This window comes from Danio rerio, chromosome 8, assembly GCF_049306965.1.
Source record: "Danio rerio strain Tuebingen ecotype United States chromosome 8, GRCz12tu, whole genome shotgun sequence".
In the NCBI taxonomy this organism is placed as follows: domain Eukaryota; kingdom Metazoa; phylum Chordata; class Actinopteri; order Cypriniformes; family Danionidae; genus Danio; species Danio rerio.
The window spans coordinates 9,792,501-9,812,173 of record NC_133183.1 but is presented as its reverse complement, the minus strand read 5'-3'; the positions used below and the strand labels follow the sequence as shown (position 1 = coordinate 9,812,173).

The 19,673-nt window shown below is 36.2% G+C and overlaps 1 protein-coding gene across 4 annotated transcripts in view; it reads right to left on the bottom strand.

Moving 5' to 3' along the window:
* The window catches only part of plxnb3 (plexin B3), a 188,165-nt gene that overhangs the window by 24,756 nt on the left and 143,736 nt on the right, over positions 1–19,673 (bottom strand). For all 4 annotated transcript variants that reach the window (XM_009303770.5, XM_068223098.2, XM_689822.11 and 1 more), the window contains exons 13-22: positions 19,132–19,298; positions 16,260–16,411; positions 13,569–13,835; positions 13,275–13,448; positions 10,610–10,754; positions 6,992–7,225; positions 4,526–4,684; positions 3,822–3,970; positions 2,757–2,857; positions 656–873 (exon numbers count right to left, since the gene is read on the bottom strand). In XM_009303770.5, the coding sequence (XP_009302045.1) occupies positions 656–873; positions 2,757–2,857; positions 3,822–3,970; positions 4,526–4,684; positions 6,992–7,225; positions 10,610–10,754; positions 13,275–13,448; positions 13,569–13,835; positions 16,260–16,411; positions 19,132–19,298 (1,766 nt within the window). The remainder of the gene's footprint in view (positions 1–655; positions 874–2,756; positions 2,858–3,821; positions 3,971–4,525; positions 4,685–6,991; positions 7,226–10,609; positions 10,755–13,274; positions 13,449–13,568; positions 13,836–16,259; positions 16,412–19,131; positions 19,299–19,673) is intronic.

Here is a 19,673-nt window from a genome sequence, read left to right as displayed (position 1 = left end):
AACTAATTTAATAAAAAAAATTTTTGAGTCAACATACTTTACTGGAGGTGATGTTTCCGATTTTTTGTGGATCTGACATCATTTGATCCTTTTTTTTAATTGACATTTACATTTGCATTTAGCAACTACTCACAATAAATGCCAGTCTGTCAGAAATCACACCACAGAAAAACACTGGATGTCATGTGACTTAACTAAAGCACATCATTGGCTAAACTAAGGTCTTCTCTTTCCAACAAAAAAATTTGAATGATGGTTTTGAAGAAACAGTGGCAGGGAAATGAACATTATAAACATGTTGCCATATGGCAACACCATACGGTAGAAGGTTAAAAAAAAGAGAAAGAAATATTAATGGCTTAATTTAGATAAATCAGAATCGCCATTAAAATAAATAAATAAATGAAAAAAATCAAGAACAAATACGGCTTCAAAAATAATAAAAAAACAACACAAACCCCTCTCTGAGTTTAAAAAGGTGTCCAACTGCAAAAATTATGCTTTCTTTTGTTTACTCTTTGAGATGAAATAACAGCGCCAAAAGCAGCCACTGACATGCTAAATACGCTAGCGGCATCAACACTGTAATTACACTCAGCTTTCTTTTCTTTTCCTAAAGCTGAACCGATGGCACAAACAAAGGCACTGAACTGACCCGTATGAGGAAGAGTCTGTTGTTGAGCAGGTTGTTGAGCTGAGAAAGGCCCTGCTCCACTGTCTGCCTGCGAGAGTCGGGTAAATCCAGGTTCTGACTCAGAGGCGCCCCCTTCTGGCCGGGGAAGAAAACACGTTCTGCGTATGTGCGATAATCCAGAAAGGGGATCCCAGGACCACCGACGTCACTGCTCAAATCCATCATCTCCGTCATCAGGTCTGCAGAATAGGGGGATAGTTAGTTTAATGATGCACGTGATGCATAGTTTTAATCATATTATAAGTCAGTCTCTATTTGGCAACACTTTAAAACAATAGTTCTTTAGTTAATGTATTTATTAACATGAACAAACAATTAGTTTGTTTTATTATGGTATTTATTCATCTTTTTTATGTTCATTCATTCCTTCAGCTTAGTCTCTGATTTATCAGAGTTTGCCACAGCGGAATGAACCGCTGCAAGAAAATTTTTTTCTTGTGATTCTGAATTGATTCTCAAAATTCTATATTTAAATTATATTGTGATGGTTGTGAAGGAAAAGGTGAAGCAATTCTAAACTAATTAGAAAATATCATTTTTATATTAACAATTTTTGCTTTGAAGATCTTTTTTTGTTAAAAAGTTGTAAACAAATAAAAAATGAATGCTCACTTTTTGGAAATAAAAACTATTCGTTCTTTTTAATTGCTCTTTTTCATCTGGCGTTTCGATGTTACATTCAGTCCATAGTGTCCATAGATTCCAATCACAACCAAAAGTATAGAGACTCCAATTTTGGTTCAAATGTAAAGTTGGAAAGATGATTAAAAATATTAATTGGAAATAATAATGTTAATAATTGAAAAAAAAAAAAAAATATATATATATATATATATATATATATATATATACATATATCAAAATTATTAGACCCCTTTGATTTTTTCCCTTTTTTTAATATTTCCTAAATGATGTTTAATGCAAGGAAATTTTCACAGTATGTCTGATAATAATTTTTTTTTTCTTATTTGCTTTATTTCGGCTAGAATAAAAGCAGTTTTAATTTTTTTAAAAAACATTTTAAGGTTAAAATTATTAGCCCCTTTAAGCTATATTTTTTTGGATGGTCTACATAACAAACCATCACTACAACAACTATAAATAATATTTGACTAGATATTATGTTTGTTACTGTCATCATGGCAAAGACCAAATAAGTCAGCTATTAAAAATTAGTTTTTAAAACAATTATGTTTAGAAATGTGTTGAAAAAAAAAAAAAATCGCTCTATTAAACAGAAATTGGGGGAAAAAATAAACAGTGAGGCGAAAACTTTAGGGGTGCTAATAATCCTAACTTTAACTATATACACACACTCACGCACGCACGCACAAACACACACATTATCCTTTCTACATTCTATAATTGTTTTGGAACCGAACCATGATCAGATATGATCAGATTGGGAAGTAATAATATTAATAAACAACATTAATAATAGTTTCATACATTTACAGATGAATCCTGAATTATTAGCCCGCCTGTATATTTTTTCCCCAATTTCTGTTTAACAAAAATATTTTTTGACACATTTTTAATAGTTTTAATAATTAATCTCTAATAACATATTTATTTTATCTTTGCCATGATGACAGTAAATAATATTTTACTAGACATTTTTTTAGATATTAGTTTTCAGCTTAACGTGACATTTAAAGGCTTAGGTTAACTATGCAAGTCATTGTATAACAGTGGTTTGTTTTGTAGAATATTGAAAAAATATATAGCTTAAAGGGGCTAATAATATTGACCTTAAAATGGTTTTAAAATTAAAAACTGCTTTTATTCTTGCTGAAATAAAACAATTAAGACTTTCTCCAGAAGTAAAAAATATTATCGGAAATACAGTGACAAATTTTCTGCTCTGTTAAACATCAATTGAGAGAATTTTATCTTTCTCTGTTGATCATTATTTGGGGGAAAAAAGGGAGGGCGAATGTTTGTGACTAAAACTGTATTTAGCACTTTTCTGGGTACACAAAGCTTTACACATTTAGGGGGAATCTCCTCAGTTTTTAAAGAGTCCCACCCATATATGTTATACAAGTAAAAGCATCCATACCAGTGAACTCTTTCCTGCACTGATCTCCGACATTAATCTCCAGTGTCTCCAGCTGCACCAGCACCTTCTTATAGTCTCTCAGCGCCTGTTTACTCTTCCTCCTTTACAAACACAGAGAGAGAGAAACACAGTTTACAGCTCCTCCCTCTATAAAAACTCTTTCTCCACCATTTCATCAACAGCAGATTCAAGGACTTTTTAAAGCACCATTCATTTTAAATCAAGCACCATTATATTTCATATCCCAGCATATGTATTGCAATCCATGAAAGCTCTTACAGTACTTAACATATCACTTACACTTAATATTTACATAAAAATGATCACAGTAATGATAAACAGTCATGTTCTTTGAATTCAATACTGGTAATATTCAAATGCAGTCTCTGAAATATTGATCAAATGTGCATTATGTATCAAAGTTCTTATGCAAGATTTAAATTTGGGATTTAAATTTTTTAAATTAAGAATTTTTCAGAAGAATTTTTTTTTCATTCAGTTTTTGAGTTAAGATCAATACAATTATTAAAATAACATCAGAAACTTTAAATTCCAGCACTTTCAAGAACATATGTTTGTTTTTAAGTACTTTCCAGGCCTTGAATACATTCATTCATTCATTTTCTTGTCGGCTTAGTCCCTTTATTAATCCGGGGTCGCCACAGCGGAATGAACCACCAACTTATCCAGCAAGTTTTTATGCAGCGGATGCCCTTCCAGCCGCAACCCATCTCTGGGAAACATAAACACACATTCACACACACACACACTCATACACTACGGACAATTTAGCCTACCCAATTCACCTGTACCGCATGTCTTTGGACTGTGGGGGAAACTGGAGCACCCAGAGAAAACCCACGCGAACGCAGGGAGAACATGCAAACCCCACACAGAAACGCCAACTGAGGCGAGGCTCGAACCAGCGACCTTCTTGCTGTGAGGCGACAGCACTACCTACTGCACCACTGCCTCGCCCGCCTTGAATACATATGTCTGAAATACAAGCACTTTCAAGAAGTGGGGAAACCCTGCTTTCTGAATGCTTCATCTTCTCCGCTGTACCTGTACATGAGGATGATGACCAAGACGATGAGGACGACGACCGCCGCTCCTGCTGCCAGGCCGATCTGAGCTGCCAGAGGAACTGGTGAGTGCAGGTCACTGTCATACTGCACTGGGCCCAGGTCAAACGCCAGGCCGCCCATCAACACCTGAGTCACACACACAAACAGCGTTTAACAGTGTTACTGTGTTGTTGGTGTTTCTAAAGATGGACTTTTAAGTTGGATGACAGAAAAGTTAATACTGACTAATAAAGTCCTTCTGTTTTTAAATCCTTGTGGAATAACATTACAAAACCAAGCTGGATAATTATGTAACACTTTACTTTAATAGTCCATTTGAGTATTAGTAGACTGTTTGCTTAATATCTGTTGATACTGCTGCTTCAGCAGACTTTTAACTGACTACAAGAAACTTTGCAAGTACATGTCAAGTTCACTACTAACTCAATGGTCAACAAACGAACCATCAAGATAAAGTGTGGCCGATAATTATGATCTGACAGGCAGTGATTTAGCCATTTTGTGCATTATTTCACTTTCTGTGTAGACAGAAAAACTGAAGTGCAGTTTGTTTGTCTAATCTAAAACTTACACGCAAACTGTATTTAATGCAAGCAGCATCATAAAATATCCTTCTTGTTACATATAAACTTAAAAAACACACAATGAAACAACCAAGGACGGCACTGAACGTAGACTGACCTTTAGTGTGGGTAAGTTACTGTCGTCCAGAGCGAGAGGCTGGACATCAGGTGGTTCGCAGTACAGGTGTGTGTTGTCCAGAGTCTTGACGTCACACTCTTGATTCCCCAGCCAGGCCTGAACCTCCTCTTTACTCATAGCCAACATCAGTCCTTTACCCTAAAGACACAAAACACACACTCAATGCACATCAAGCACATTACAGCTGCTAAAATATAAGAAACATATGCATTCACTGAAATAAAGCTGACATTTTTTATTCAATGCTTACTTAAGGTCACTTGAAATAAATTGACCACTAACTAAATCTCTGCTATAAATTAAACAACTTATTAATAAAGAAAAGAGTTCTTGCAGGCCTCCCAGAATTCATCAAAATTCTTTGGATTCATCTTCAATGCCTTCTCCTTCATCTTACCCCAGACATGCTCAATAATGTTCATATCTGGTGACTGGGCTGGCCAATCTAGGATCACATTGACCTTCTTTGCTTTTATGAACTTTGATGTGGAGGCTGAAGTATGAGAAGGAGCGGTGTCCTGCTGAAGAATTTGCCCTCTTCTGTGGTTTGTCACCCTCAAACTGAATGTAACCCCAAACTATGATTTTTCCTTCACCAAACTTGACTGATTTCTATGAGAATCTTGGGTCCATGCGTGTTCCAGTAGGTCTTCTGCATAATAAACTTACTGTGGCATGGCTGATATTATTAGTTCGTATTGGAGTTTAGAGAATGTGAAAGAATGACCCTTGGGTGTTTCCTGCTTCTATATTTAGCGCCTATCGGGCATAGATATATACACTAGATATCGCATAGATACAGACCCTGAGCATGCATTAACAGTGCTGCCACATTTGTACAGTCCTCCCAGGAAAAAGTAATTCAACCGGACTAGTCAAGGACCAAAGCCAATGTGAAGATGCTGGACTTTAGCGCTGTGTACGAGTGTAGTAACGAGCAAACAAAGAAAACAATGCACAAAGGCAGAACATTTCATAGGTAAGATTTAGTTTTTTTCACGTTTTTGTTTGTTATGAACTTTTGTACTCAACAAGTAACGTTAATGATGATGAAAGTCACCTACTGCATTCACCATAAGGCAAAGTAGCATCAACTTGCACTAAATTCTAGGCTTATGCTAGTTTTGTTGAATAAAATCGGCAAACAATGCAAAAGAATTATGACAACAAGATGCTGCAGTGCTAGAAACTTGTATTATTGTCGGCTAAGTGAATGAGTAGTACATAACGGGGATCGAATAAACGAATCGCTCCCTCAGGTAGATTTAGAAGTGTAAGCCGCAGAGGGGGCGAGTATCAGGACACGGATAAGATCAAATTTAACAGGGAGGGAGGATAATACATTTCCATGCACACAAACACACACTCTTTTTAGCAATGCCCGTGCGGTCACGTATCCATCAATGTAGATGTAATTTAACCATGTGCCATGTAATTTATGTTATTTTTCTAGGCTGAAACGTAGAGGGGACAGAGCTTTCTCTGTGGCAGGTTCTCGGTTGTGGAACACCTTGCCCCTTGAGATCAGAATGGCTCCATCTTCATCCATTCTTAAATCACGTCTTAAAACCTACCTTTTTAGCTTGACTTTTGAAGATTATTTTAATAGTTCATTTTACCGCTAAATTTTTATTTTTTTTTACATTTTTACAGACGTTTTGCTTGCTTTATTTCTATGTTTTTATATTATTTTTTTTTATCTTTACTTATGTACAGAACTTTGGTCAGTCTTGTGACTGCTTTTAAATGTGCTTTATAAATAAATGAACTTGAACTTAAAAGAATATTTGCATACTGACCACCGGGAAAACTCCCCCGATCATACATATATGCATATATGTGTGTATATATCTCTGGCTCTGGATGGCCAGTGCTCCACTGCACCTTGGTCCTATATTCATTTCAAAGTAGCGCTACCCTGTACTAAAATGGCGGCTCTATTGATGCATTTCTTCCAATAGACAACAACAGGGTAGGTGATATCTAATGTGAATATCTATGCCTATCAGGTCATCTTTTATATTCATGTTAATTTAAGATGAATATTTGTGTTAATATATACATACAGATTCTGATATTTTATTAGTTTGTTTCAGATTAAACCACATATATTACCGCCTCTCTTAATTTGAGAATTTTAAAATACTTGAGGATTTAAAGTGCCACATTCTGAAGGGATAAAACATTGAACAATCTTCATCTGTCTCCTTTCATGTCTCTCGCTAGGGCTCGTAGTGGACTAGCACTACACTCAGATGAAACAGTGATACAATCCTTTACAAGTGAAATAAGTTTCATTCAAAGAACTGAAAATACCAACTAGAGTTTAATAAAAAGTAAAACTAAAACCAAACCAAATGGTGAGACTGAAATCAAATAATGGATCCTAAATAGCTAAGAAAACAATAAAATACTGCATCCTTAAAGAAGGTGTTTAAACGTCACCTCTACAGCCAGCACTCCTCCGGGCTTGAATCTGATGGCTGTTCCTCGAGACTCGCTGTTGAGTGGGAACAGGTCTGGGTTTGGATGGTACGTGAACGGCTTGTTCTTGATGCTGCTGAAGTCAATGTGCACATTGTCCATCTCAAACCACACTCGAATCACCCTGGAGTTAGGCGTCACCTCCGGGCTCTTGCAAATCATCTGCTCTGAGGTCACATTAGTGCAACTTTGGCTCTGAAGACACCAAGAAAGAAACATAAGCACTATGCTGTAAAAAAAAATGCTTTTAATTATTAACATCTTTGTCTTGTTTTTTAATCCAAACATCTGAAACTTAAACCAAGAAGCATTTTCGATGTTTTCTGCAGGTTTTAAGGGGGTGATTTTAAAGACCTTAATAAGACCACACTGTAAAAAACTATCCATAAATTAGCAGTTTTCAGTATTTTGTAATTCATGTTTTTATTTTCCACCATTTATTTATGCTTTTGAATTGGATTATGGGACTTTGATCATTCTTCCAACAACTTTTAACCTTGAAAAGCTGGAAAAAGTGACGTTTATTAACATTTTTAATAGTTTAAAGTGATCTATTGTCTGGGTCGGTGTTCTATATTACAATACAAATGCATTGCAATAAACTTGCAGTGCATTTCTGTTATTTTACAAACTTATTTCTCTACATATTATTTCTTTATATATTATATTATGCATATTAACTGCTAAAATGTCAATAAAAGTCACTTTGTTAGACTGTAGAGTTAAATTTTCAACTCCAAAAATCTACAGAGCGGAGATCAACATTCCATAATTTGGGGGGAAAAACCCAAATGGTAAAATAATATAGCAATACTTTCCAAATTCCATCAATAATTCTCTGAAATGGTTGTCAAACCTGTTATTATAAATACAGCTCTTTTTAAAATGCAACTCTTCTTAACATAAATATTGAATACTTGGAGACACAATTTTCCAGTTTAATTTTTTTATTTTATTAATTCAAATGTTTACAAGTTTGATATTCTTATGACTGATTTTAGATCAGGTTTTAACTTATACAATATTAAAAATATTATAATATTAAATAAAGTTTAGAGATGTACTGCTTTTTATTTTCCCCCATGTATTTATGCTTTTGAATTGGATTATGGGACTTTGATCATTCTTCCAACAACTTTTAACCTTGAAAAGCTGGAAAAAGTGACGTTTATTAACATTTTTAATAGTTTAAAGTGATTTATTGTCTTGGTTGGTGTTGTACATTACAATGGAAAAAACATTGTAATAAACTGGAAGTGCATTTTCTGTTATTTAACAGACTTATTTCTCTACATATTATTTTATTACATTATGCATATTAAAATGTTAATAAAAGTCACTTTGTTAAACTGTAGAGTTGAATTTTCAACACAAAAAGTCTACAGAGCGGAGATCAACATCCCATAATGCTAATCATAACCGTAAATGAACAGAAAACACAACAAAAACTGTTGATAACCAGATATTTTTTTACAGTGTAACTAAAGAAACAAACTACATCAATAATTCTCTGAAATTGTTGTCAAACCTGTTACTATAAACACAGCTCTTCTTAAATTACAACTCCTCTTAACATAAACATAGAATACTTGTAGACACAATTTTCCAGTTTAATTTTTCATTTTCGAAATTAAGATGTTTACCAGTTTAATACTCTCATAAATGATTTTAATCAGGTTTAAACTTATTGTTATTGGGAAATTACAATATTATAAATATTATAATATTAAATAGTGGTACGTCTCTAAACTTTACATTTGTAAAAAAAATTATGTTAAAATTAAATGAATGCCATGATTATAGGAATTTAAGAGTTTCCTGCTCTAATTTAAGAACTTTTTAAATCCTTAAAATCCATGTCAAAATCTGTCCATAAGTTTTCTTAGATGTAATAAATACAGTAAGGTAAAGATATTGTTTTGCTTTCAGAAATACTTTTTGTCCATAAGACTTTTCTGAAATGTGAAAAATGCATTAAAGTAAAACCTAGATTTGTTTCCAAAAATGATTAATTAAAGCAAAATTAAGTGAGTTTATCTCTAAAACAAGCAAAAATAATCTGCCGATAGGGTAATTAAAATAATGTTTTTGCTTTTAAATTATTTTGCTTGTTTTAAGAACATTTTACATTAAGTTTGTTTACTCGTCTACAAAATGCTTATAGATTTTATATTTGTACACACTCTCAATGGCGATTTTATTGGGTACACCTTACTAGTACTGGGTTGGACCCTCTTTTGCCTTTAGAACTGCCTTAATCCTTCGAGGTAGGTACTGAGAATATCCCTTAGAGATTTTAGTCCACATTGACATGATAGCATCATGCAATTGCTGCAAATTTGTCGGCTACACACCCATGATGCGAATCTCCCTTTCCAGCACATCCCAAAGGTGCTCTTTTGGATTGAGATATGGTGACTGTGGCGACTATTTGAGTACAGTGAACTCATTGTCATGTTCAATAAACCAGTCCGAGATGATTCGCGCTTTATAACATGGTGTGTTATCCTGCTGGAAGTAGCCATCAGAAGATGGGTACACTGTGGTCATAAAGGGATGGACATGGTCAGCAACAATACTGATGATGATGCTCAATTGGGACTAATGGGCCCAAAGTGTGCCAAGAAAATGTCTCCCACACCATTACGTCACCACCATCAGCATGAAACATTTATGTTGTTGTTGCCAAATTCTGACCCAACCATTCAAATGTTGCAGCAGAAACCGAGACTCATCAGACCAGACAACGTTTCTCGAATCTTCTATTGTTCAATTTTGGTGAGCCTGTGTAAATTGTAGCATCAGTTTCCTGTTCTTAACTGACATGAGTGGCACTTGGTCTTCTGCTGCTGTAGCCCATCTGCCTTAAGGTTAGACGTGTTCAGAGATGCTTTTCTGCAGGCCTTGGTTGTAACGAATACTTATTTGAGGTACTGTTGCCTTTCTATCATCTGGAACCTGTCTGGCCATTCTCCTCTGACCTCTGGCAATAACAAGGCATTTTCGCCCATAGATTAGCACAGCTCATTTGCCGCTCATTTGATTTTCTGAGCATTCTCTGTAAAGCCTAGAGATGGTTGTGTGTGAAAATCCCAGTAGATCAGCAGTTTATGAAATACTCAGACCAGCCCATCTGGCACAAGTAACCATGCCACGTTTAAAATCACCTTTCTTCCCCATTCTGATGGTCGGTTTTAACTGCAGTAGATCATCTTGACCATGTCTACATGCCTAAAAGCATTGAGTTTCTGCCATGTGGTTGGCCGATTAGAAATGGGCGTTAACAGGCATGTTGTTAGGTGTACCTAATAAAGTGGCCAGTGAGTGTATTTGCACTAGAAATGAGACAAAAACTCTAAGAACTTGTTCTTTTTGTGCAGTGAAGAGTTTCTTTTGCCATCTTAGAAAGCTCAAATTTACTCAAGTAAATGATTAAGCAATCCGTGAATAAATATTTGAACCTTTGAGAATGAATCAAATGTATAAGTCGTGTTTGCATTAATTTTGAAAGCGAATTCAGTGTTTGATATGTAAAATTGGCTGAAGCGATCTGTGAAATGAGTTTTCCGACTGCTTTACCGTAACCAAGGGATTCCTGACAGAAACGTGGGTGTATCGGCGTCTTCTGGCTTCAAAACGGTCTCGGGGCTCAAAAGAGACCCACATCTTCGGCTGCTGAACCACATTTAGGTTTTGGCCAGTCACAAATATAAAACGGCCACCCCTAAAATCAAATGAAAATGTTAGAGGAACTTGGTTGCATGACTTGCATGTGGAAGAGATGAAAGTAAAGGCCATTTACATCTGGGATGATGACTATAATAATGAAAAATACAGTTTTGAAATGGTTTTATATTTAAAGGTCCTGTGAAGTGCTTTGAAAAGTGCATTTTTATTAAATGTTTGACGCAATCTCCAAAACACAAAGAGAGGGTGGGATATAGAGTAGCCCCTCCCCTTTTATAAAAACAGCCAATTGTGTTTTGCTTCATCACGGCTCTGCCAGTGAGAGTGGTTGAGCTCAAGCGCAGCAAATGAGAAGCGTCTTGAAGGGGGTGGGGCAAGTCAGATACTAGAGAGCATTTGATTGGTTAAGATGTAGTAGTTTTAATAGTGCAGGGGTGGCCAACGCTGTTCCTGAAGAGGCACCTTCCTGCAGATTTCAGTTGCTACCCATATCAAACACACCTGAACCAATTAATTAGGACCTGAACACCACGTGATAATAACAAGCAGGTGTGTTTGATATAGGTTGCAATTGAAATCTGCAGGAAGGTGGCTCTCCAGGAACAGGGTTGGCCACCCCTGTAATAGAGTGTGTAATAGTTGTTGGACAAACTTCAAGCTTTTTTAAGGTATATATTCTGTAAATGCAAATGCAGTCACTGTTTTGGAGCACACTAGACAGACCCCCCTAGTTTTTCGATATTCCGTGATCGTTGAATCCAACACAAAATCAACAAAAAGTTGCAAAATCCTTATTTAAATGCAAAATGACTGCAAAAAATGTAAATAATCTCATAAAACATCAAATTCCAAACCATAGAATCAAAATATATTGATTTCAATTGGCTATTAATTGTTTTATGTGACTTATAGACGTTGCCCACGTGATGGATTTGAGTGTCTCTCGCAAAATGACGTTTCACCTGCGCCCCCTCAATCATTACATTACATGGAAATGGGGCAGACAGACACAGATAAAGCACGAGTGATTTACATGTGAAGTCAATGCAAAGATGGAATTAGACATCCTGTGGCCTAAATTGGTATTTTTAAGCGTTTAACGCACTTCAGACTGCAAAAGAAAGTGGGAAACATCTAACAAACGGAGCAATCGAACAGACAGAAACACAAGCACCTTAAAAGGATGAAGATTGGTTCAAGGATGACGGCTGCTGGACGTGACTGAATTGAAGGACATTATTTGTGCTTTACATGTATGATTGGTATTATGGTGTGTGTGTAAAATCGATAAATGTTTTCGTTTAACTCTTTTCCCGTAGTTAATGAGAGAAAACGCTTCCCTGCCATTGACGAGTTTTACGGCAATCTGTTTTTAGGTGTACAGTAGAGGAAGCCCTAACGCATGTCCTGGGTTTGGTACATTATGTCAGATGCTCCGGACACTGAAACCTGAGAGAAAGTAAGATTGTGGATAAAAATAAGAGTTATACAACCTCCCTTTGGCTTAACTCCTACCGTTTCAGAGCTGTTTTAGATCCTGTCTCGACAAGAGACCAAAATAAAAAAGCTTTATTTTTATGATTTGTGTCATTGTCATTGCCATTGCTATATATATATATATATATATATATATATATATATATATATATATATATTTTTTTTTTTTTTTTTTTTTTTTTTCAATTGCAAAATTGTCTGCAAATTTCTGGGAATTGCCACCACAAAATCAGTTATTTTTTGCGCAAAAAAAAAATAAAATACAAAAAAAATTCACAAAAAAAGAATTAACTAGGAAACTAGGGGGTCAGACAAGATATATTCTAAACTAACATACTGATTCTAACATCTTAAAAAAAGTTTAATTAATTTTAATTTCATAAGACCTTAAAAATTCTTAAATACATTTCCTTGCCTTGGTCTTTTGACATATGAGTAATATACATTTTATAGCCTAAATCATCATGCTCGTTACAAACAAGTTGTACGTGACATTTATTTTTATTACATTTCTTTAGCATAATTTGCTTTTAAACTTATTTGTTGTCCAGTTGGGTTCTGTGCAATAAATAATAAACATTCTAATCTATGATAGTTACTTTCCTTAGTAATTAGTTACTTTTAAAATGAGGTATTTTAGTTACAGATTGTGAGATGTAACAAGTAACTATGACTAATTACATTTTTTAAGCAACATGTCCAACATTAATAGTCATTATGACTTGTGTGAACGGGCCTTAAAGGGACAGTTCACCCAAAATATGTAATTCTGTCATTGTTGACTCACCCTCAACTTGTAATAAAACGGTTTGTATTTCTTTCTTCTGAAGAACACAAAAGAAGATATTTTGAAGAATGTTGGAAACCATGACTTCCGTAGCATCTTTTTTTCCCCTACTGTAGATGTCAATTGTTACCGGTTTCCAACATTTCTCAAATTATCTTTGTTTTGGTTCAACCAAAAAAAAGAACCTATAAATGTCCACAATCTCTTGAGGGTGATCAAAATAATGATTAAGTTGTCATCTTTACTCTTTCTTTAAGACTTTATCACACTCACCCGTAAAAACTCTCTGTAGGATCTGCGTCAGTAATGAGCGGATCCTCCATATAGCTGAAAAGGACATTACTCAAAATTCTCTCTGCTTTTCCGAACACAACCCTGAGCAGCACTTTTCCAGTTTGGTTTGCGTGACTGGTGTGACAAATCATCCTTGTGTCACTCACTTCCTTACTAATAAAAAAAAAAAACACACACACACAGTTCGAGTTAAATAGATGCTGCCTCAGTATCTTTTAAGTGAACTGCATTTGCATTTTTGCCAATAAAAGGATGAATGATAATAGGACTCACATGCGACAGGGCTGTGAACCCAGGAAGGCCTGCAGGCCAGTGATTTGGTCGCTCCTTTGTTGAAGGTTTTGTCCTGTCAGGAGCTGTGACCCATACACCATGAGCAACGTACCTCCGGCCAAGGGCCCTTTTTCTGGGACAATCCTGCTCAGCTGTGGGTTCTGATATGAGAAGGTTTGCTGGGACTCTCCTCTCTCTGATCCTCTGACAGTGATGATGACCGGTCCGGCTGAAGCATTTACACTTGCCTGGAGCTCACATACTATCCTGAGAACAGAAATAAGCATATAAGAAGTCTGATGCAAATTGTCAGTTTGTTTACACTAAAGCAGTCGTTTTAATGTGTTCACACTTAGGTGCCATTCACACCAGTGGGTTTTTGTTTTAAAAAGTTCAGTAAGTCCACTAAAGGAGATCGAACGTTTTCATATCTGGCTTCAGAACACTGGAATGGCTTTTATGATAATGTCCGAGGCTCAGACACAGTCTCTAAGTTTAAAATTAGACTAAAGACTTTGAGGACTTCTCATTGAATTATTGATTTGTCATATTGTTAAAAAATGTATATTCAATGTCAATACAATACAATATTTATTTATAAAGCACATTTAAAAACAACCAAGGTTGACCAAAATGCTGTACATAAGAGTGCTAAAGACAGAGAAGCAGAATATAAAAGAAACATTTAACAAACAAAAGCAATGAAACAGTGAGCATGGAGTATTAAAAGCGAGAGAAAATAGATAGGTCTTTGAAACATATTTAAACACACAAATGGAGGGGGAAAGTCTTCTGTGAGTTGGTAGACTGTTCCAGAGTTTAGGACCAGTAACTGCAAATGCTCGATCACCTCGTTTTTTTAAGGTGTGTTTTGTGCACGGTGAGTAAAATGAAATGATCATAAGATCTCAATGATCGAGAGGGGGTATACGGACAAAGCAAGTCAGTAAGGTACTAAGGAGCAAGATTATTGACGGCTTTGTAAACTAATGATACAATTTTTAAAATCAATTCTGTATTTAATGGGTAACCAGTGAAGCAAGGTTATAATAGTTTTGGATTTTTTATTAGTTTTAGTTTCTATTTTGTTTATAATAATAATAATAATAATTCCTTACATTTATATAGCGCTTTTCTGGGCACTCAAAGCGCTTTACACACAATGGGGGGGAATCTCCTCATCCACCACCAGTGTGCAGCATCCACCTGGATGACGCGACGGCAGCCATTTTGCGCCAGACCGCACACCACACACCAGCTGATTGGTGGAGAGGAGACAGCGATGAAGCCAATTGAATATGGGGATGGTTAGGAGGCCATGATGGACAAAGGCCAGTGGGCAGATTTGGCCTGGATGCCGGGGTTAAACCCCTACTCTTTTAACGACCACAGAGAGTCGGGACCTCGGTTTAACGTCTCATCCGAAAGACGGCGCTCACTGAGCAGTATAGCATCCCCGTCATTAGGACCTGGATGGTCCTAATGACTGCAGGTTGGGCGCCCCCTGCTGGCCTCGCTAACACCACTTCCGGCAGCAACCTAGCTTTCCCATGTGGTCTCCCATCCAGGTACTGACCGGGCGCAGCCCTGCTTAGCTTCAGTGGGCGACCATGTGAGAGTTGCAGAGAGCTAGCTGCCGGCGACTATGGAGTTTTGACTTTTTGTTTTCAAATTCAGTTAGTTTTAATTATTTTTAGAGGGAGATTTACTAGCTTTTATTAGTTTCTATATTTTGAAATTATTTAGTTTTAGTTTAGTTTTTATTAGTTTCAGTATTTTTTTTTTAACAGGCATCTAACAGAGAATTTTCTTATTGCCCAAGTACAATTCAGTTTTATTTTCGTTAAAATTTAAAAAATAGCTTAAGAGCCAAAGCTTAATCTCCTCTAAGCAAGCCAGGAGTGGTTGTAAGCCATTTGCATCCTTTTGTTTTAGACAAAAATACATCTGACTATCATCCACATATAGATGGAAGGAAACTTATTTATTGAAAATGGAAGCAAGAGTGAGCATATACAGGGTGAACGATGCAGGTTCAAGGATTGATCACTGTGAAACTCCATAGTTGAGAGGAATATTGGATGAGGATTGATGGCCAATGCGCACACTAAAACATCTCCCTACCTAAACCCTACCACTAAATCAAAGCCTCACAGGAAACATTCAGCATTTTTACATTTTCAAAATACTTAATTCTGTGTCATTTATAAGGCATTTTCCTCATGGGAAACAAAGCAAAAATGTCCTTACAAGGTCAAATTTAGAATTCGAATTAGACAGAAATTTGATCTATATTTAAACATATTTAAATATTTAAATTTAAATATTTAAATATTTAAATATTCAAACCAGCAACCTTGTTGCTGTGAGGCGACAGCACCACCCTCTGCGCCACCGTGCTGCACCATGTACATCTCTTACAATCTTAATTAAATTAACATCCCCCTCCCTCCCTCAATGACATCTCTTCTCTAATAAAGTGTTTTCTGACACAAGGGCGGAATCAACTAGTCAATTATATGAGATCCACCAATACCAAACCCCAACCGTCCAATCAATCCCTCATACACTAAATCAGGCCCCGCCCTACATTTGCTTTTATTTAAGCAGCTGTTTTACTGATATGCATCACAATAGGACAAAACTTGTATCAGAACTTGTTTCATGTTGATTTTAACAAAGGAGCTTCACCTGGTGGAAATGCGATAGGCCTCGGGAAGAGGTCTACAGGTCACTCCTGCCACAGTCACGCCTGCCTGAATGTCCTGAAAGCTTTGTCCCAGGTTTGAACCCTGGATCGTCAGCAGTATGCCACCCTCCAGCGGCCCGGTGAGTGGCTCAACCTGCCAGGAGATGAAAAAGTAAAAATTACAAAGAAGTTCCACCTCTTTAGCATTGAAGGAGTTATGATGTTTCTAACTGTGTTTTATGCATTAATAAAATATAAAATATATATGAACTTTTTTTGTGTGTTTAACCTCAAATAACCTTGCTTCATAACAAGTTGAATTCAGAGAACTTGTTATCAGCAAAATGGTACAACTCTTTCTTTTAGGATGGGCTGCTTTTTCTATCTTGCAGAAATGTTGGGGGGGTTGGGGGTCACGGATGGGTAGGTGCAGGCTCACACTCTTTTGTGTGTTCTGTTATGCATGTGTCCGTAAATTTTCTGTGCAGAGTAGCTGTTCTACCTGATATTTGGTGATCGGTGACCTACTATTGGTTGAGAAAACATAGCAGGCGCCCCTGGGTGGGGCTGTAGATAGATGTCTGACACAGGCCCGCTTTACACAAGTACATTTTAGTTTTAAAACAGCGTTTTAGAATGAAAATGATCCAGGACCACAATAGCGTTTCACCCAGCGTTTCTGAACAACTCTCCATCTACACCAAACCACTGAAAACGCACATCACGTGACCACACACACACTCTGGCATGCGCTGCAGCATATATAGCCAGATGAGAGCTGTGCTCGTCGGACTGTTCATCAAGGAACTCCCGCTGGAGTGATATTTAATTAATCTTGTTGTCTATATCTAATGACATATTTCCCGACTTTAGCCTTTGAAATTGTTCTCAGGTAACGTGCTTTGGTTGAGCGCAAAGATAAGTTAATTTAACCACGTACATTCCGTATATTGACTAATTGTTTGCCTTTATTTCCTATAATGTATAAACTTATTGTACGTTATACTTTTATAATGGCCATTATTGATTACTAAAACTGATATTCAGCAATAGAGAGAGTATGTTTTGTATTTTCAATGAAAATGAAAGAAGGCAGTGATGTTATAGGCTCCGTTTTGTTATAAATATGCATACAGTGAAAATGACACTCATATATTTCAACATTTCTGCTGTCTGTTAAGTTGTTAATATCCAAATGAAAATAGCAGTTCCTTATATCATGTTTTCATTGTATTGTTAAGAAAGTGAAACAACATAAGTATCCAGGATGATGTGAATAAGATTATAAAGTTTCCTTTAAAGATTTACCGACATGTCCTCTGGTAAAGTTTTCCATACCAATGTCTTGCGAAGTCTTAACTTACAAGGAGAGGATGCAGGACTGAACTGTGTGTAGGCTACTTAATATTGAGGAAAAGCCCCAATCAGATCCAATCTCCATTTTCAGATGTCTCCATTTTTCCCTAATCACACTGAGACGGAGCAGCAGTGTTTTAGAGTGAAAACGGCCTCTCCAGCGTTTCCAAAACGCTCCGTATTCAGTGTTTGAAAACTCCGGCGTAGTGTGGATGGATGGCGTAACTGTAGCAAAACTTATTCGTTTTAAAACGAAAACTCATTAGTGTAACTGAGGCCACAGACTACCTGTCCTGCTGATGTCTGCCACCCAGGGCCCTGTATGCTTTATCCATTTGATTCATTAAGTTGATTTGAACTTATCTGAAGCCTCTGAATGATCTTTGAACCTCAGGGACCAGTGGTAAGGCCAACAGCATTTAATTGACTGTTTAGTCAGTTTGGCACAATGAATATGGCACAAATGGTGATAAATATAGTGTTTTTTTTTTTACTTGTGTTTGGAGAGCACACAACACCTGCCAAATGTCTTGTTCAAATAGTAATAATTTTTTCAAAGAACATAAAAAAATTATTTTTCATAGCTGGTAAAATAAAAAGGCTTAAAATACAATGCATTAGCATTAGTAGGATTATCACTGCTTTCATAATATTCCAAAAGCTTTATAGAAAAAAATAAAATCACATAAAAGAGACACTGTTTGTATTTGTGACAAATATATAAAAACTGAACATTACTGAAACATTAACATCAATAAAAACTGTTATGTATGACTGAAAACCAATAACAACAGATCACAACACAGCAGCAAATCATCATAAAGCAATTATTTGTGAAGGATCATGTGACAATAAAGACTGGAGAAACGACGATGCTGAAAATGTAGCTTTAAATCATGGTAATATTGCAAATTATATTCAATACGAGAACAAAATTTCACAACATTACAGTACTTAAGATCAAATAAATGCAGCTTTCGTAAGCAGAAGAGGCTTCTTCTAAAATATTAACAAATCTCCAGTCTTCTGACAGTAGTTTATGTATGTGTGTGTGAAATTACGGAAAACAAATGGCTATATATATGATTAAAGTAAAGAGCAACCTCAATACAGCACAAAATGTATGGTTGCTCTCTTGAAGCTCCACATGGAGACAGCTGCTGAATACTTAAACTAAATCCTCAGATCCTCCAACACAAACGTCCACTTTTAAAAAGATCAGTGACAGCTTCTGCTTTTACTTTTGACATTTATGCATTAGGGAGAAGCTTTTATCAAGCGGTATATGTTTCATCGCAGCATTCCCACAGAATCAAATCCCATAAACCGTTGATGTTTTGATGACAGGTTTATGATTATGCAAATGACAACATGATCAGTGCTCTTGGCTATAATGTACAAGATAAACCAACTGAAAAAACACCACTGACATGGAAACTAAAAAAAAAAGTATCTTTGTGGGCGATTAATTTCTCAGTTCAGTCATGAAGCTTAATTTTAGAGCATGCATTGATGTACCTCAGTGATTAGAGGTGGAGGACAGGTATCCAAAGCTCCACTGGTGCAGGACTGGTTATACACACAGCTGGGGGTTTCATCAGCACACCACACACACCCGTAACTCGCTGCAACTGCACGACACTGGCTGCAGTCGGACTGACCCACTGAGCAGTCGTACAGCTGCACTGTAACACACACACATACGCACACATGTAAACAGACATGAAAACGTGCTAGACATATTACAGTTTTACAAAAAGGTTTTTAAGTTTGGGATTGTAGAGGAAAGGACTTTAAAGTTTTCTAACTGGCCAATGGCATGATCTATTACAGTGGCTATCAACACTTTAAAAATGCTAGATTCCAAAGAATTACACATTACTAAACATTTTTCGGTCACACTTTACAATAAGGTTCATTAGTTAATGTTAATTAATGCATTTACTAACATGAACAAACAATGAACAATACATTTACTACTGTATTTGTTCATGTTAGTTAATGAAAATACAGTAGTTCATTGTTAGTTCATGTTAACTCATGGTGCATTAACTAATGTT